The sequence below is a fragment of the Phoca vitulina genome, unplaced genomic scaffold (genome assembly GCF_004348235.1).
Source record: "Phoca vitulina isolate PV1807 unplaced genomic scaffold, GSC_HSeal_1.0 scaffold5, whole genome shotgun sequence".
In the NCBI taxonomy this organism is placed as follows: domain Eukaryota; kingdom Metazoa; phylum Chordata; class Mammalia; order Carnivora; family Phocidae; genus Phoca; species Phoca vitulina.
Window position 1 is genome coordinate 72,337,319 of NW_022589708.1, and position 19,097 is coordinate 72,356,415.

The following is a 19,097-nucleotide window of genomic DNA, read 5'->3' on the forward strand; positions in this document are numbered from 1 at the left end:
CTATATAGTAAATTACTGAAGTACTGAATCAAAGGCTAGGCATATATCATTCCCTATCCTTTCACCTAAGTAAGTCTTCTTTCCTAAACTACACTGTAAAAGCCATGTATTATATAGAAATGTGTGAGTATAACTATGCACTTTATAAATAACAAGTACTCACATCTGCATTTTTAGTACCTAGAATAGATCCAAGTAGGCATTTCACAGATATCTGGTAAATTAATGAATAAACATGCCACCAACAATTCCTCCAAACACGCAGGAAGTATTCAGTCTTTGAAATCCCGATAAGGCAAACATCATCTTGTTAAATAAACTGGTACCAAAAAAACAACAAACTTCTCTGTAATTCTTTATTAAAAATACGGCTGTACACATAGAGACTGAAAACAGGATTAAAGATGAATAACCCATATTGGGATCATGACATCAGAACTTAACATACTGGTGCTTTTAGGGAAGTTGCTGACATCCAAACCACAGAACCAAGGTCAAAAGCAAAATACAAAGGTACCCTCAAAAATATTTACAATGAAGTAAATACACTAACAGAATTTAAAATAGGTACAAAAAATTGAAATGACCGTTACATGATTTCAAGGGTTGTCCTTTCTGTGCTTTGATCTGTCATGACAGAAGGTATGGGAAGTTTATATCCTTAATTTGACTACTCTCAGATATTAAAATCTTCCTATGACTTAAAAAGACTAACTTTTTAGACAACCTCTTAAATGGAATTACACTATGGAAAAGAGGGCTCCCCCAAAAAACACCTAAGCAGAACTAAGAGTTCTACTGAAAACCATTCCCAATAAAAACTAAATGAAAAATAAATATAAAACAAGGCTTAAAAAAAATACGTATTACCTGACACCAACTGTTTTCTGGCCGACAATATTTACTCATGAAAACATATCAGCTGTCTACCTTTATATTCAAACCAAGTCCTGAGGTTACTAGGGGCTGAAGCAAACTAGCACTTAGGATGCAAACATTCTTGGGTTTGTGATTTGAACCTGCCTTGCAGAGGGAAGTTTGCTGGTCTATACAGGATGAGAAATTCAAGCCCTATTTTACCCCTGCCCTTCCTTAGCTTTCACAAAACATTGGTCCACAAATTAAATTTTCAAAAAGTTCCCAGACCCCAAAACTAAAATAGATGATCCCCTTTCATTTTCAAAGAAAACAATATTGGAAAAAATCTCCAGCCCGCTTATAAATTAAGCATTTCATATTTCTTCTAGAATACAAGTAGTTCTTTTTTGTACAAAAGAATTACAATATGATTTGTCAAAAAACATATAAAAAGACAGCTGCTCTTCCTCAAATACATGAGCTAATGATAAAAGACTTTTGCATGTTAATGTCTCCAAGTTCCTGTTCCTTTTACATAAAAAAGAACATTATGGTGGCAAATGTTAATTATCCTTTGAATACTGAACATTATGTTCCTTTAAAATCCATCCAGATCAAATGCAATAATTGATTTTCTTTTTAACTCAACAACTGATGCTACCAAACGTGGACTCAAACACACTTGTTAAAATGTGTAAAGCGTGTCTTTAGTCTTCAATGCTTTCAGGTGAGAAGAGGTGTTTTTTTCTTGATGCAAATCTCAAGGCAGAGAAAATCATTTTAAAGCTTATAAAAAGTGGACAGAGAAATATTAAAAACTTCTCTGAAAACTACAAATATGTATAATTATTAAAATTGAAGACTGTAACATCAGTTGCAAGTGCTTGGAAGTCTTTCCTGACCTTTTGAGTTTCCACATTTTCTTCATAGTTGCATGGTGAGCACCCAGTGCTAGTAAAACATTCAGTGCTGGGAAAGGAGACAGAGTCTTCATTACTGTTTTTTTTGTGAAAGAAAATTCCTATGTATTTGGCAGTCTTCAGTATCAAAGTATAGGTATTTCATTAACTAGAAATTCCATGAATACCCAAGTTTGGCGACAACTGCACGTCCAAATATTAAGAAAGTTAAGAGGAGGAAAATTCCAAACTTTTGAGATTGACTTATTCAGGAATATCCCACATAGTGAAGTTATTATCAAAAGTACTATTACTTTGGGCTAAGCAGTGACTGCAAAGGCACAGCAGATTGTTATCCCTCCAGATTCAGGCTGTAAAACTTCAGAAAGCTCTTGATGCCAGACCACTGCTGTGTTTAGTTCATCCTCTGAACAGTGTCTCTGTGTCTGTATCCAGTGTAAAGTACCATAATAAAGCTGTGGTTCAAAGAACAGAACTTTATACAAAAAAGCAAACTGGAAAGAATCTAAAGCAATATACTCCTGAACTTTAGGCCTTTATCAGAATTTCTTTTTCTATTAAAAAAATTGCATAAATGTAAATATATCTGATAAGCAGGGAAACACCTTTTTAAAAAAAGACTCTGGTTGAATTTGGAGCAAAGAGCTCTATGTGCTCCTTAAGTTCCTGTTTATCCAATCCTCACTCAGAAAGGATTTATTACATCTACTGATGGGGGAACTCATATCCAACAATTCACTGATCTCTCTTTGTGTGTTCTTAAAAACAAAACAAAACAAAACAAACAAAAATCTCCATTTGAACTAACAGTGTGGGTGGCATACAGAGCTTGCATACAATACTCTTACAAGAATTATACACTATACTGTACTTCTGTGAAATTATTTACCTGGTCCATTAGGTTATTCAGGGCAACCGATCCCCAAAAGAGCAAATTCTGCAACCCTCAGTGACAAAAATGCTGCCCAGCATTGTGTCCCAAAAATGTCCTTGCAAATAGTTTCCCTTAATAAGTATACAATGTGGCAAAAGTTCAAAGATCAGAAAAAAGTCTTTAAAAAATTAAAATTAGTGCATATACAAGTGGAAAAAAACAAAAGCGGGAACACCATTCACCTAACGGTGCTCCTTAATCTAAAATAAATTCTTCACAGATAATGGCCCCAATGGCAGCCACAGCTCTAGGATAAGTGAAACATTCTTCCTTTCAAGTAACAGTGTACCTGACTGAAGTGCAAGCAGCTTTGCTCATCTCCTGTTTGTTTCCCAAATGTGAAATGAGAGGATGAGAACAGTTCAGCTGTAGTGCAATTTGCTATCGGTTAAGGTCCTCAGCCATGTCCTGCGTGCTTTTTCAGCAAATACTACAACTGACCATTTGCAGCTGCAATCAGTTCTTGGAAAGTGTTTTCAAAGCAGCGCTTTAAGTCACTGTAAGTCACCACAAGTACACTCTTCTCGTCTCTGGAAATGAGGCTTATTTTTTCTGGCACACCAGCATCTAACTGAAACAGACACACAAAATGGGAAGTTCATTACCAGGCAGAGGATAATCCACTTTATCTATTTTAGCACAACTTTTGCAACAATGATTAATATTTTTAAATTTTCTGTCATATTCCCTTCTAGATATACATAAGCATTTTACATCACTAATCAGTATGCACACTTTTCAACTTGGATGTTTCCACCTATCTTTCATGCTTAATACTTGTTTGCATTATATTCCATCATTTCATTATTCCAATATCTTCCTTTTTTTTTTTTAAGTAAGCTCTACACCTAACGTGGGGCTTGAACTCACGACCCCCGAGATCAAGAGTCCCACGCTATACCGACTAAGCCAGGCAGGAGACCCAGTATCTTCTGGCTTTTTTTGTATCACAAATTATAGAGCAATGAACATATTCATCTACTTAATTTTTTTTCTTCTGCTGAATTACTTCCTTAGGAGAAATACTTAAAAATATAAATACTGAATCAAAAAGTACAAATAATTTTATAGCTTAATACATATAGCTAAACTGTTTTCCAAAGGGTATCAGAACCACTGATTTATGAGTTGTACCAATTTACAAGCAACTCCATGTCAAGTGCATGCCTTGCTATTTTTATTTACCTTTTCTGATGAATGTTACCAAATGTTTTCCTACATTTACTTGTGTTATTTCCACTGTATGAATGCCAGTTTATGATCTTCACCCACTCATCAGTCAAGATTTGGTAGTAATATTTTAATGAGGTCTTTAGAAAGCATATACACTAATCCTTAGTCCATCGAGTAACTTACCTTGTTAAGGTTTTCACTTTTTTTGGTTAGTTCTCGATGTACATTTTTCCTTCCTTTTTCATTAATTAATTCATTAAAATGTTTAAAATTTACTAATTCTGAAGGCTCAAACTTTCAAATCATTTTACCAGTTAATGTGTCATAATTTCCACCAAAATATGCTATATAAGATTTTAATTTTTATATCATCAAGATAGCCATCCATCCCTTTTAATTTATTACACTCTTTCCAGACTTAGAAAATTACCATACTTTCAGATTTGGGATAAATTTTATTTACTACTAGCTATTTTATGAAATGAAATAGAATTTTCTTCAAGTTGTCAATTATCCTAATATTCTTAAAAAATCTTCACTTGAGGTTATCTGTCCATGGCTTAATTTCACAGGCTCGGCCTGCCAGTGTTTACATCAGTGCTATATATTTGTAATTACCGGCGCTTTGATACTACGTATACTATTTTCTAAAATCCAGTAGAATTGTTCTCCACTCATTACTTTCAAGAAAAATGTCTTCCCCTTAAGGAAAAGAGCAAATAAATACATAAGTCACACTGGATTAGTTCAATGGTGCAACACAGCTTGTTCTGTCTTAATGTAGATTATTGACAATACTCTTTTTAAAAAAGAGTTTTAAGGAAGTTCAAGCAAGGCAAAGCAGTGCCTAAAAACAAAAACCATGTTTTCCCTGAGGAGTTAGCACACTGTGCGTTACCAGCTCTACATCCTATGCCATGGTAGCTTTTCCTCTAGTACTTGTAATTTAGGGGCCTTTTTTTCCAGGGGTGAGCAAATGGTTTCCATAAAGATGGCCAGATAGTAAATGCCTTAAATTTCAGGGCCATGCAGTCTCTGTCACATATTCTTCTTAATTTTGCTTTTGTTTTTTGTTTCACAATCTTCTAAAAATGTCAATACTATTCTCAGGTTGTGGGCTCTACAAAAACAGGCTGTCAGGCCACAGTCTGTCGACCCCTGAGATTTAGATATAAACCTATACAAAGACTATGATTTACTTCTGGAGACCCGTTCTACACTCTGTGATTCCAAGTAATTCATAAGGAAAATGCATTCTTTCCTTCCTTTGTAAACTGTCGCTCTCCTACCCCTTTCAAAAACACAAAGCTCACCTCTCAAATGAACTGATATTATCTCCATCTACGGAAGTTCATCTACTCACCTAATTCTCCATTTAGAGCACTGGGCCTACTGTGCTTTTACTATCCTAACACTGGATTACTATGCCCACAGTTAACAGTAAATGAACAGATAACATGTAGGACAAGACTCACGATGACTTAAAAGAATTCAACTTTTATTTATTTATTTTTTTATTTTTATTTTTTTAAGATTTTATTTATTTATCCGAGAGAGAGAATGGGAGACAGAGAGCATGAGAGGGGAAGGGTCAGAGGGAGAAGCAGACCCCCCGCTGAGCAGGGAGCCCGATGTGGGACTCGATCCCGGGACTCCAGAATCATGACCTGAGCCGAAGGCAGTTGCTTAACCAACTGAGCCACCCAGGCGCCCAGAATTCAACTTTTAAAAAAGATTTAAATATAAAATTATTTTTGTTTTTCCCACCCATTGCTTTTGTGACATTTTATCACAATGAAAAGATCCACAATGAAAAATTCTATAATTATTCATGTAGATGTTAAACAACCTTCCTAGTCTAGAAATTGTTATTAAGTAGATATACCTGATAATTATTAATAAAACATCTTCTAGGCTGGAGCAAAATACATCTACATCTAAGTCTCAGTCTTTGTAGAAGATGCAACTCTGCAAACTATAGATGGCATTGTAATCTTAAAAATCCAGATACAAATTACCTTGTTAAGACAAGAAATGATATGACTGAGGTCAATCCAAGGAGCACCTGCTTCTGTCACCTGATGGAAAAGATGATCCCTAAAGAGTTTCAAAAGATAACGGTCTCCAGTCTCCGACCAGGTAGGATCCTTCTGAAACCTAGGGAAAGGTAATATTTTACCTCAATAACTCACGCTATATATCACATAGACATGTTGATGCTTCAGGCTCCACACTAGTTTTTTTTTATTGTTTTCTCTGGTAAGTAAGTAGGGTGTGTGTGTGTGTGTGTGTGTGTGTGTGTGTGTGTGAGTGATTTATTTTTTTAATCCTCCTAAAGTTATAAGGAAACTTCTATAAAAGTTATATTTTTATGTGCAGATTACTAAATTTTTAAAAATAATTTCATACAACATGAAAGTATATGAATACCAGTTTCTAATTCTCAAAGGCAATCATCCCTTATACACTCCTATTTTATAATCACTTTCATATTTAAGCTCCTACCATTAGATAAAATGGAGGAAAAAGAAAATGTCTTTAAAGATCTTTAGAAATAGGTTGAAAGAGATTCTTTTCCTCTTCTCACCTTTAGGATACAGAGTAAAGAGGTATGATCAGATATGTGCTCAACTTTACTGGTAAGCATAAAGCAGAGAAATGTTTAAAGAAACAAAAATAGGGTAGATTTTGGTTTTCTACCATCATGAGCGGATGTGAGAGTGTGCTGCGAAGAACTAGAGAACAGTGACAGCAATCATCTGGTCAAAACAATCACTGTCACTTTCCAGTGACCTCTGGAACTTATGGTCTAGTGAGGAAAACGGACGTTCAAATAACCAAAGAAAGTTGCATATTGAGATAATGCCATTAAGAAAACAGGTACTGGTACACAACAGAAACATGAATTCATCTGGGAAGGGAAGGGAAGCTTCCCGGGAGGAAGTACACCCTAGCCAGAAGCATCACTATTTGCAAGGAACAGAGCATGCAGCACTTCAGAAACTTAGCAAAGGTCAGTGGCTGGATGGGGTTGGAAAAGAAAGAGGCCAAAGGAGAGACAGAGAGTAAGAGCAAGGAGGGGGAAGAGAAAATACAAGGACAAAGAGGGAGAGAAGGCAAGAGAGGGGAGGAGAAAATTAAAAGGAAAAAAAAAAAATGAGGTAGATCTGAAGCAAAGATAAGAAGGGAGAGATCAGATTATGCAGTCTTAGTTAAAAAACGAGGTCTGGGGAAAAAACAAACAGGTCTGTCTTCTAAGAACAAGATGGAAAGCCTACCACATGGTTGAAACACGATCATATGAGTTTCGCAAAGATCACTCCAGGGACTTTCAATTAAAATGCTAATTAAACACACCCATTTATCTCTGTTTCCTTTCAAAATCCCACCAAATTGACAATAAATGTCTAAAAAGGAGTATAATAAACATGCAAGAACAAAGTGACCAGAAGCAACAACAGAAAAAAAATTGGAAAGTGAAAAACAGGTAAGTGATATGATCAGCTGACTTGAAAAAACTGAACTCTAATGCTACAAAAGGCAAACAAAAAAAGGGGGAAGCCACAAAAGCAAGCCATACCAGTTAGGCCCAGGAAGGGAAATCATTGGTACTACTGGAAGTGCAGGTATGGACTAAAGCTGGAAATAGCAGAATTGATGAAAAGTTCTATAAATAACAAATAGATAACCTCTCTCTCATTCCCGCCTCCACTTCTGCTTTGCAGAAATTTGCCAGAAAGGGTACCAGAAATCTTTCTAGACAGGGTGAACAAAGAAGCTCCTGCCTTCAGGATGCCAGGAAGAGCAAGAGATAGTAGCTAAGACTATTTAACCAACACTTTCCTGCTACTTTGGCTACCCAAAGCTCGACTATGGGTTTATACTACGGACAAAAGGTTGAAGATTTTTTTTCTGGATATGGACTTGCCCAAGAGAAATTCTAACATTTAAGAATCTACCAAAAACAAACAAAAATTATATATAACAATATCACACTACTTTGCCACACATTCTACAATCCCTGACCCCGCAAGGACCTTCCCATTAGCTTTTTAGATGAAAAAGGTCATTTTTAAAGAAGTTCATTCATTTTTTTTTTTTTAGTAATCTCCATACCCAATGTAGGGATCAAACTTACAACCCCAAGATCAAGAGTCACATGCTCTTCCAACTGAGCCAGCCAGGTACACTGAAAAAGGTCATTTTTAATATGAATGCATAGCCAAGGATCAGAAATCCTTTGGAGAATGAAACAAAACAAAACAAAACAAACTCGTTTCCTATGAGATACTGCAGGGAACAGAACAGAACTTAGAACAAAACAAAACCTAACCAAAAATCTGTAATTGAGAGTCTCAGAGAAACAAGAATTAGATGCTGTAAGACAAACATTTAGAGAACAGAAAGTTCTTGAAAATTAAAAATATGACAGCAGAAACTTAAAAATTCAAAAACAGATTTAAAAAAACCTTTATTTTTAGACAAAATAAACTGAGATAATTACCTAGGAAGTAGAACAAAAAGATACAATACAGAAAACAGAAGAGAATATTAGAAAATCAACTGCCATGGTCTAATATCTGAGCAACGGGAAATCCAAAGTGTGAAATTATCAAAGAAACAACGAAGACAACTTCTCAGAACTGAAGGACATCAGTTTCCAAGATTAAAAGAGTCTGCCCACCTGTTAATTCATCAGAATGAATCAAAAAAAACCCACACCAAGGCAAATCACTGTGAATTTCTGAACATCACTGATAAAGACTCTAAAAGCACAGGGGAAGGGAAAGGGTTTGAAAAGAAAATGGCTTTGAATCCCGAAGTTAAAAGACAATGGAGCAATGTTTCAAATTTTGACAGCAATTATCATTACTATTACTTAACTATGTACTAGAGATACTAGCCGACACAAACACTCCAGGGAAATTAAAAGTATAGAAATTAGGAAGGAGGAAATGTAACTACAATTATTTGGAGATAGGACTATGTATCTGGGAAACCCAAGAAAATCTATTGAAAAACTATCCAAACACTAAGATATCAGGGTACAAAATTTACAGGAATCAGTAATTTTTATGTGCACTGATAATAAGCAATCTAAGAAGAAAAAATTGCGGGGGGGGGAGATTCGCAGTTACAATAGCAACAAGAAAAAATACCTAGTAAACTTAGTGTGTTACAACAACATAAGGAACAACTTCAGCACTTAAGAACAGTAAAGTAGGTGTCAACAAGTATGACGACAGATCATTATCTTGGTTAAGAAACTCAACATCTATAAACACAAATGCTCCTTAAATTTATTAATAAACATGTTATCTTCTCAATAAAAATACCATCAAGTTTACTGATTTTTTTAAATAAAAAAGCTGATTCTAGAATTTATACAGAAAATTAAGCAGTTTTAGGAACACAATAAAAAACAGGCAATTAAACGGAGATAAGAACTAGCACCTACTAGATTTTAAAATGTTAGTCATTAAAATACTAACGTGAAAGAAGTGCTGCCTTAAACCAGTGCAGAAAAGCTAGACTATTCAACACGTAGCTTTTGGGCCACTGGGTAGTCTTCCGAGGGGAAAGGGTGGAGGAGTTGAATACATACCTCACAGCCTGTATAAATTCCACACATATAAAAATTTAATATGAAAAAAAATAAAACCATAAGTACTCTAGAAGAAACCCTGAGATAATTCCTTTAAAATCGTGGAAGTAGAAAAGGCCTTCCTAACTATGATTCAAAATCCAAAAGCATAAAAGAACTTTGATCAATTAGACTATATATAAAAATGTCTGCATGGAAAAAAATTAAGCAGAGTCAAAAGAAAAATGACAAACTAAAGAGAAAATGGTCACAAAGGATAAATCTCTCTAGCTCCTATACATCAAAAAGACAGATAATTCAACTGAAAACAAAAATGAGCCAAGGATATGGACATAAAAAGGAACAGAAATGGATCAAAAACATAAAAATGATAGGAAACATGCTTATAAGAGTTAATATAAAATAAAACTGCACTGAGATTCAATTTCTCAACTAACAGGTTGACAAAAAACCACAAGCTGGAAGAGTATTGTTGGTGAAAGACTCTCATGCATCGTACGCTGGGAAACCCTTCTGTAAGGGTTTATAGTCACACATCCACAGATCTAACAATCACATCTGGGCCTATATTTATGCACACATAAAATTAACTATGCATAAGTCAGTCCCTGCAGCACTGTTTATACTAGCAAAACACTGAAAACAACTCAAATGTCTACTGATAAGGAACTGGAGAAATAAATTACAGTGTATCCACAGAACGGACTATTACATAGCTACATAAATTATGGAAGCAGAGCATTATGGTTAACAGCATGGACTCTGGAACCATACTGTCTGGATTTGAATTCCGGCTCATATACTCACTAATGATGTAACCCTGGAAAAGGTATTTAAGCTCTTCTTTTTTTTAAAGATTTTATTTATTTATTTGAGAGAGAGTGAGAGAGAGCAGGAGCAGGGGAGAGAGGCAGAGGGAGAGGGAAAAGCAGACTCCCCACTGAGCAGGGAGCCCGACATGGGACTTGATCCCAGGACTCTGGGATCATGACCTGAGCTGAAGGCAGATGCTTAACCAACTGAGCCACACAGGTGCCCAGTATTCAACCTCTTTATGCCCAAATATCTCTGTTAAGTGGAATACTAATGGTACCTGCACCACAGGGTTGTTATGAGGAGTAAGGTGAGGGCATATTTGTAAACTACTGAGAATAGTGTTTGGTATACGCCAAACATACCTAAACAAAAAGATTTCCAAAATATAGTTAGGAGGAAAAAGCAATATATAGAACACTGTGCGTGGTTTACAATTTGTATATATTAAAAAGGGGGAGGAGGGAGATAATATATCATTGTAACTCGGGAAGAATATAAAATAAAGATTAATGGGAGAAAGTGGAGAGACTGGGGATGTTACAAGTATGAAAGCTTTTTTTTCATTGGAAACCCTTTTCTACTTTAAAAAAAAAAACTGGTTCATATTAATCTATTCAAAAGATTTAATTAATAAAAAGAATTTTCCGAGGACTATCTAGAATTTTATACCCAATCATACTATCAATAAAGTATAAAAAACGAATAAATATATTTTCAGACTTACAAAGACTCAAAAAACTCACCTTTCTCAGGAAGCTACAGGAGGATGTGTTCCAATAAATCAAAAGAATAAACCAAGGGAAAAAAAGCAAGAAACAGGGTATCCAACACAAAGGGAGAGAGACAAAGAGAATTCCCAGGATAATAGTGAAGGGAAGCTCCAGTTCTAAAGTGTGAGTGTGAGCAGGCTTAAAGTGCAACCAGCCCAGATAGGAACAGAAGGACAGAGGCTCCAGGAGCAATTTCTCTAAGGGGGAGAAAAAAAAAGGAACTGATAGGTGACCTATTTTTGACCATATGGAAAGGTGTTTCATAACTCTGGCAGCGAGTCTGGAATAAACTGGTGGTCAATATTTTTTTCATTTTCTATATAAGACAATTACTAACCCCAGGAAAACAAAAATCAAAAAACAAAATACAAAAGAAAGAAAATATAGTCATGGTTTACAATGTGGTGCAACGAGGAACAACATTTACCCTGTTATAGTAATGTCAACACTGAATAAAGATTTAACTCAAAATTATGGGCTAAGTGGTAACATGTGAATACTTGTGTGTGTGTGTGTGTGTGTGTGTTTGTGTTTGGTTAAGGGAAGGGGTGTGAAAGATAAAGTCTCATCTTCCACAGGACAAAGTCATTAGCTGAGTTAAATACTGGGGGAAAAAAATCAAGAAATAGTACTACAAGCATATTAATTTTTAAATAAATGAATGCCAAAAGAAACAGCTAAAAGTTTGGGCTTTTTTTTTTTCCCTAATGTCATCTCTTCTTTTAGAAATATTATCACAGAAAATACTAATTGAGTTTTTCTTTTTAACTTTGAAGAAAGGGAAGTGAACATGAATTTTGCGGTCAAAAAAACTCCCTCAAGCAGTATTTATCTATCATCTATTTCTATTAACAGAGGTAACATTCCTGAAACGTAACTTCTACAACAGTGACAACAGCTATAGTATCGCTCCACCTGTCTTTGACAATTACTACTTAGTACAGACAACAACTCTACTTCTTTCTTGAACATATGGTAATTTTAACTTACAAATGAGGCAGAACTAAATGACAAATAATGTAAAGTGGTGGTGTCACTGATATGACTGCTATAAATAATGCCCTTTAATAGAAGATAAGGGGCATGCAACAATTAGACCTGTCTGAAGTCTCTAATCTGACTACGGTAAACTGAACTGACCAGGCTTCAAAAAGGAGACAGGGTAGAGGCCGTACTCATAGTCATATAATGTTCCCTCGTGTACAAACCACAATGGAGATTTCTAGCAGTATCTTTTCTGTATGTGTATGTGTGTGTGGAATCCCTAAGAACAACCAGATCTAAGCTATAGTTGAAAAACAGCATCCTAATGGCTTCACATGAGAATTTTTCTCTTTTTCCAAATAAAACCAGTAAGAATAAGGAATACTCATTCCTCTTAGCGCCCTTGATTGAAAATATATTGTAAAATACTGTAAATCCTTACTCCGGCCTCTCATTGATTGTTCCCAATTTTGCTAGAAGCCTAAACAGTCTTCCATTTTGAACCTCCTATAAAACATTTTGAAAAGAAAGAGAGTATTAATATTCCAGCTAACTAAATATAAAAGCAAAATTTTACAAAACTGGTATCCTACACCAATATTACCTTTAAACAATAAATCCTAGTATCCCCAACTTTTGGTTATAGTTTTGAATATAATATTTCCATTTCATTCAACAGTAATACTCAAGAAGATCATGCAGCTGGCCATTTTTAAGAATGGTTAAAGTAACTTACATGAAAAAAAAAAATCAAGACTGCGTCAACTGACTGTAGCAAAATCATGAACAACAACAACAAAAAAAAACAAAACAAATGCCCAAAGGATAGAAAAAATTAAAATACTGAACATTAAGTTTGGACAAATATATCTGCAAATGGTCTTAGCCAATTATGTACTATATTTAGCACAGAAATTACTATGTTTTATATCTCCCTACACATATAAGGTGCCACGTGTGTATATCTCTTTTTAACTAGACTCTTTACCTTTGCAAGGTCTTCCTCTATGACATCATTTCTCATTTGAGCAGCATCCAATTGAGTATAAAATCGAGCACCAATCATGGGCATGATGTCATTTACACTTCGCATCCTGTTTTGGTCAGTCAACAAATACCTGGTGAAAATAAAGAAGCATCACTTGAATGCCAAACGTGTAATTTAAAAAACAACATAACCCACAAGCACATAGCTATCGCTGCTGCCATCATATTAGTGTACATAAATTTGAAAACATTTTTTCATGCAAGTCAAGTTCACTTTCAAGGCTTAATGATTTCTCTGGAAAATTTTAAGAGCCAAGAGAAGAAACATGTCTCTTTCTCTACATTTTTGCTATTATGAAAATGAGAAAGCAAAGTTGAGTAGGGTTACACTTAATCATTTCCATTCTCAAACCCTTCCTTACAATAGTGGGACATGAAAAGATTATTACAAACCTTTTTGGAGTGGTGAAATAGGGGGTGGTTGTAGGTGAAGAGATTTTTCCATTGCTCTTCAAAATAATTTTTGAAACTAAAACTGGGTCTTGAATTTTGATAAATCAAACAAGGCTCAACTTTTTAGGAAGCTGCCCTCTGCTCTGCAACTTCATTTACCAGTTGTCATGGTATATTATTTATTTCTGAGAAATCTTCATGTACAACATATATCAGAAGAGACCAATTCAGTTTCTTCTACCATTATAACTGAGGCAGAAAAATACTACATTTTGAAAGGCTACCTGCTAGAATACAAAGATGACCATGACCTGTTACTGCCTATCCTGACAGGTGAGCCATTTCCTAACCATTCTCATTAAAGTACCCTCCCCCTCTTGCACTCTCTGCTTATAATTCTATCTTAGCTTCTTTATAGGACTACCTGCAAACATCTTACTTGATTACATGTTTGTTACCTCCTCCCCATTAGGGTGGAAGCTCCAGAAGTTGGGGGTTTTGTTCATCTTGTTCAAAGTACCTGCAGCATCTGGCACAGAATAGGCATTCTTTTGTTGAATAAAATACTCCTGTGGATAATCTATATCTTAGCTATTTATCTGTAATTACGGACATATTTATATCTAACTACTTGAAGTATTATTACAAGCTTTGTGACTTCGGCAAGTTACTTTACCTCTCCATGCCTCAGTTTTGTCATCTCTAAAATGGAGCTAATTTACAGGGTTATTGGGAAAATAAATTCATTCACATCAGTTCGAAAGTGCCTGATACATGATTTGTTGCTCTATAAAGTTGTTATTAGTTAGTATGAAAGTATGGCTTTTTAATTTACTTTTTATTAAGGAAAATTTCAAACATTTATAAAAGTAGAACAGTATAATGAAGGTCCATTTACCCATCACCCGGTTTCGATAATTAACATATGGCTAGTTTGTTACATTTATATCCTTTACTCTCAGTTTTTTAAAAAGAAAATCTGGAGATGACTACTTGAGATTATTTGAAACACTTAGATGTTGCAAATTAAGGCTAGGAATCACTGCTGTGAAAATATATGAAACAAATATTTCCATTTGGGAACAACAATCATCTGATTATTAATAGGAACACTGGGCAACCACTGGCTTCCAGTGCTGTCACGAGCAGGACATTTACACTAGTGTAACAAAGCACAGGTGGGCAGCCCCATCCTCTAACCCTCCATTCCATATCCAGGGCTAGTCCAAAAAGAAACTGAATCATCCAAGACTACACAGAAAAATCAGAAGGAACAGCTAAAACTAAGACACTGAAAAGGATCAATATGCTCCAACTGCTTCTAGAACAGAATAGGAAAAATGTCAAGAGATAGCCTAGCATCTGTTCTCTAGAATAACTTAGAATAAGAATTATGGTTGTCTACCCTCTGGAATTCCCCAATGTGAGATGTATCTTAAGGAAAAGTCCTTCTCTGGTGACAGTACTCCACAGTGGGTTTCTCCTAACTCAAATACATTTCAAACCTATACTCAAGGACTTCTTGAGAGTCTGAAGATACTGGAGTAGAAGCAAAGGGACCTTGATGAACATGCTTCCTGGGATGGATGTTTTGGCCACAGCGTCTGTAACTGGACTGCGTCTGAGGTTTATTTATGACAGCTTTCAGAGAGCTACCTATCACGCTCTAGAGCAGCACCATCTAACAGAACTTTCTGAGATTATGGGATATATTAGCCAGAAGCCACATGTGGCTTTCGAGCTCTTAAAATGCAGCTAGTGCAACTGAAGAACTAATTTATTTATTTATTTTTTTTTTTTAAAAGATTTTATTTATTTATTTGAGAGAGAGAGAATGAGAGAGAGCACATGAGAGGGGGGGAGGGTCAGAGGGAGAAGCAGACTCCCTGCCGAGCAGGGAGCCCGATGCGGGACTCGATCCAGGGACTCCAGGATCATGACCTGAGCCGAAGGCAGTCGCTTAACCAACTGAGCCACCCAGGCGCCCAGAACTAATTTATTTTATTTTGTTTTATTTTAAACTTAAAAGGTTTATGTAGCTAGTGGATACCAATGCAACGAATTTATTCAAAGAAATATAAACGTAACAAAAAAGAAATTAAAAGTTGTTTAACTGTGTTCTGCCTGATTTTTAATAGTAAGAACTAAAACAGAATCACTATTAAAAGGCCTTTATGAAAAAGCTATCTCATCTCATATGATCATTACATACAGTTAATCGTATAGTAAAACTTACAAAATCAGATTCTTCAGGTCAGAGGAGTAGTTGATTGTCACCAGTTCCATGGCTTTCTGTAAATTCTCTCGCTGAATTCCTGCCAAAGAGTTGCAAGCCAAAGCCAACACAACTTTTCCTAATGATATCAGATCTGCTTGCTGACATGAAAGAATAAATATAACTTTTAATTTTTTTTTATAAGGTACAAATGTAATAGACCGACACTACGGCCGGCACCCTTACAAAAAAGCTGTAGGACTCCCAGCACAGGGTTCTCAAATATTGGTGCTCAGAGTCACCTGGGAGCTGGAAGATGATTTCTGAACCTCTCCACCAGAGATTCTCATTCAGCAGGTCTGGGTGAGCAGGCCCAACATTTTTAAAGCACCCAGATAATTCTGATGAATGTAGCCCCAAGAAACATAACTCTGAGCAATTCACACGCCAACTACAGAATTTCTGCTTTAAAATTAAAAAAAAAAATTATTTATACAGAGCTGACATTCTCATTATTACAAGAAATTTAAGGCTGGTTACTATATACTCGCTTTACTATGATCATTACAATTTATAATATGCCCCCTTTCCACTTTCCATTATACCCAATATACAGAGGGAGTTTGAAGAATTATTTGAAGTTATTCCATTATTCCGAACACAACATAACCATTACCTGATTTCAGAGTACGTTTTTTAGAACATCGAAAATGCTGCAAACCCCAATGACATCCTGTCTACTCTTGTTTCCAACTAGACAATTTTTCCTCATATTATAACAGATCTCTGAGAGTTCTGATACCACCTGGTATCTATCTATCTATCTATCTATCTATCTATCTATCTATCTATCTATCTAACATTTACCACTCTGAGGCTTTCCTTTTCTAAAAGGATTTTCAAAAGACAGCTAGCTGAACTGAGGTAAGTTATCTATTACCTATTATAACTCTAGGAAACAGTGGCCCTTCTTGGCAGGTAACTATTAATAATTATATGCCTAGGAGAATGGAATGGCTCAGAGTTAAATATAATCATCTGAAGTAATTTCGACAGAAAACTTCTGTAGATCTTCAAGATCTGAGATCTGATCTGAACTACAGGATACATTTACTAAACACTGGTTTAGTATAAAGAGTTTTCAAATCTAGCTATACATTAAAATCACCTGAGGAACTTAAAAAAAAATCACCCTGTGACCATCCCTTTACCCCAATTCTGGTGTTACCAGTCTGGGGTAAGAACTAGGTATTAGTATTTTTCAAAGTTTCCACAAGAGTTCTGGTATGCAGCCAGGGTTGAGAACCACTGGTTTCACGGAATATTTACAAGTGGTATAGTTACAAAATAGGTGAATATTTGAAGGCAGTCACTAATGAAACTTCAGCACTACACAGCTATCCTTAATTTTACCCAAATAATAAAGATGTCAAACTCCATTACTAAAATAACATCAAAAAATCCAAATTCAAAAATCCATCCAAAACTAGCATTTGTGAATCTGACACTTTGAACATAAGATCCTATAACCAGTGGAAAAACAGATTAAAAAAACAACTTTGAATCTATCAGAGTAAGAGATGCCAAGGATTCATGTCAAAGAACTTTTTACAACTTCATTTGTGGTACAGAGTTAGGAGCCCAGAAAGGCAGGAGGGGAGGTGGCATGGGAGGGAGCACTATTACTGTTGTCATCATCTGTTCTCTGGAGGACACTGCCATGAATGAACTCAAAAAGATTCCCCTCAATCATTCTCAAGGTCAAGTAAAATATTCCAAGTTACAGTAATGAAACCATAAAAATGTGGGTCAAGAGAAATCAGTACATGTAAATGCTAAATGTGAATTTCTGTATTTCAATCCCATATCCTCAGCAAAGCAACCTGAAGGTTGCTATTAGTTATCAAGTATTTGAGCAGCATGTACCAACACAGAGCCTCTCCCAACCCTTCAAACAACAGAATTTTCAGTTTAGCTCCACCCTGAATTGATGCTATAACTAAACCTCCCACCTAGAACATTCCAGTATTCCCTATTATGAGACAGGAAAACAAAAGTCCAAAATAGCTGAAGGACTGGATGGGTTTTTAAAATAAGAACATTTAATTGTGAGTACATCCCACCACCTTTCTAAAGCTGACTCAAGGTGGGAATACCCACTTTTAGAAATAAAGTATACATGTCACATAATCCAGATTAAATTAGAAATGATTTTAACTAAGAGGTTATTAAAGTCCTGCTTAATTAAGAGAGTTTAACATCATAAAAGCTCAGTAACTCTCCTTTCCTTATTTGCCAGCTAAATAATTTTCCATTTGTTATTTTGCTTCTTACCTCCATCTGGTTTTTCCCCCCATTTGTTGAATTCTGGAGGTTTTCCCCCCACTCATTTTCAGTTTCTTCCTGATTCTTGATTTCTTGATTTTTCTCTGATTCTATCTATGGCTCTACTTATGTCCACTTTACTGAAAGTCAGTCTCTATTCACGTGTCTGAAACAGACTATGAAAAATAGACTACAAGAAACAATGCACTCCTTTCTCATGTACCCTCTTCTCTGTAAAATCACAATCCCCCATTGGGACTATCTTTAATTCTCTCCTTTACCTTACTATAAGCTATATGAAAAATCTTCCACACATACATCACCCGTCCCCCAAAAAATAAAGGAAAAAAAAAAGAAAACCTGAGATATCTTTTACTGCTGGAAAATAAAGGGAAGGTGATGACTGGTTGAAAGCAGCCTGAGTTTATGAATGAAGGCAGTTCCTAACTTACCAATCAATCATCCCAAATGCTTACTTAAGAGTTGTTTGTTTGGAACTCTAGGATTACTTTTTCTTAAAAAGAGTTGTTTCTCAAGGTAACTACACAACCACTACCATAACTGAAATAATGTACATCCACAAAGAAAAAGGGAAGATAATACTGCTATTAAACTCATAGAAAACCAAAATCAAACTAGCCTTATACTAGTAATTTTTTTTTTTTTTTAGAGAACTCTATTCAGAATACAGAAGAATGAGAGCGTAAGGCTGTACTTGTAAAAAAACAAAACTGTAAGGTGTTTCATTTTTTAATGTGGACATGAGGTTTCCAGATACTTGCAATAGAGTTAGGTGGCACTGGTTCTAAATAATGTCTAATTTCTCCTCAAAAATTTAATATTATTTTCCTGGATACATGAAGATCACTAGTATTTCAGTCAATAATCAGTCACTTTTAGAAGCATAGAGATTAGGAAGAAAAATCTCCAGAGCTAATTAGTTAGGCACTAGATGTAAGAAGGTAAGAAGGAAAGTCACTAAGAACAACGACCCTAGATAAGAAAGAAGGAGCAAATCCCCTTAGGCAGAAGAAAGCTGCTGCTGGGGCGGGGGGGG

At 35.5% G+C, this 19,097-nt stretch overlaps 1 protein-coding gene across 6 annotated transcripts in view; it reads right to left on the reverse strand.

The window, feature by feature from the left end:
- Positions 1-342: 342 nt before the first annotated feature.
- Positions 343-19,097, reverse strand: part of PAN3 (poly(A) specific ribonuclease subunit PAN3) — a 130,009-nt gene continuing 111,254 nt past the window's right edge. For 5 of the 6 annotated variants that reach the window (XM_032403288.1, XM_032403287.1, XM_032403285.1 and 2 more), the window contains 5 exons: positions 15,737-15,876; positions 13,049-13,178; positions 12,503-12,567; positions 5,904-6,042; positions 343-3,283 (listed from right to left, as the gene is read on the reverse strand). In XM_032403288.1, coding sequence (XP_032259179.1) covers positions 3,143-3,283; positions 5,904-6,042; positions 12,503-12,567; positions 13,049-13,178; positions 15,737-15,876 — 615 coding nt within the window. In that variant the 3' untranslated portion in view covers positions 343-3,142. Of the gene's footprint in view, positions 3,284-5,903; positions 6,043-11,784; positions 12,568-13,048; positions 13,179-15,736; positions 15,877-19,097 lie in introns of those variants that run through there. The other variant, XM_032403289.1, reaches the window with a different exon arrangement.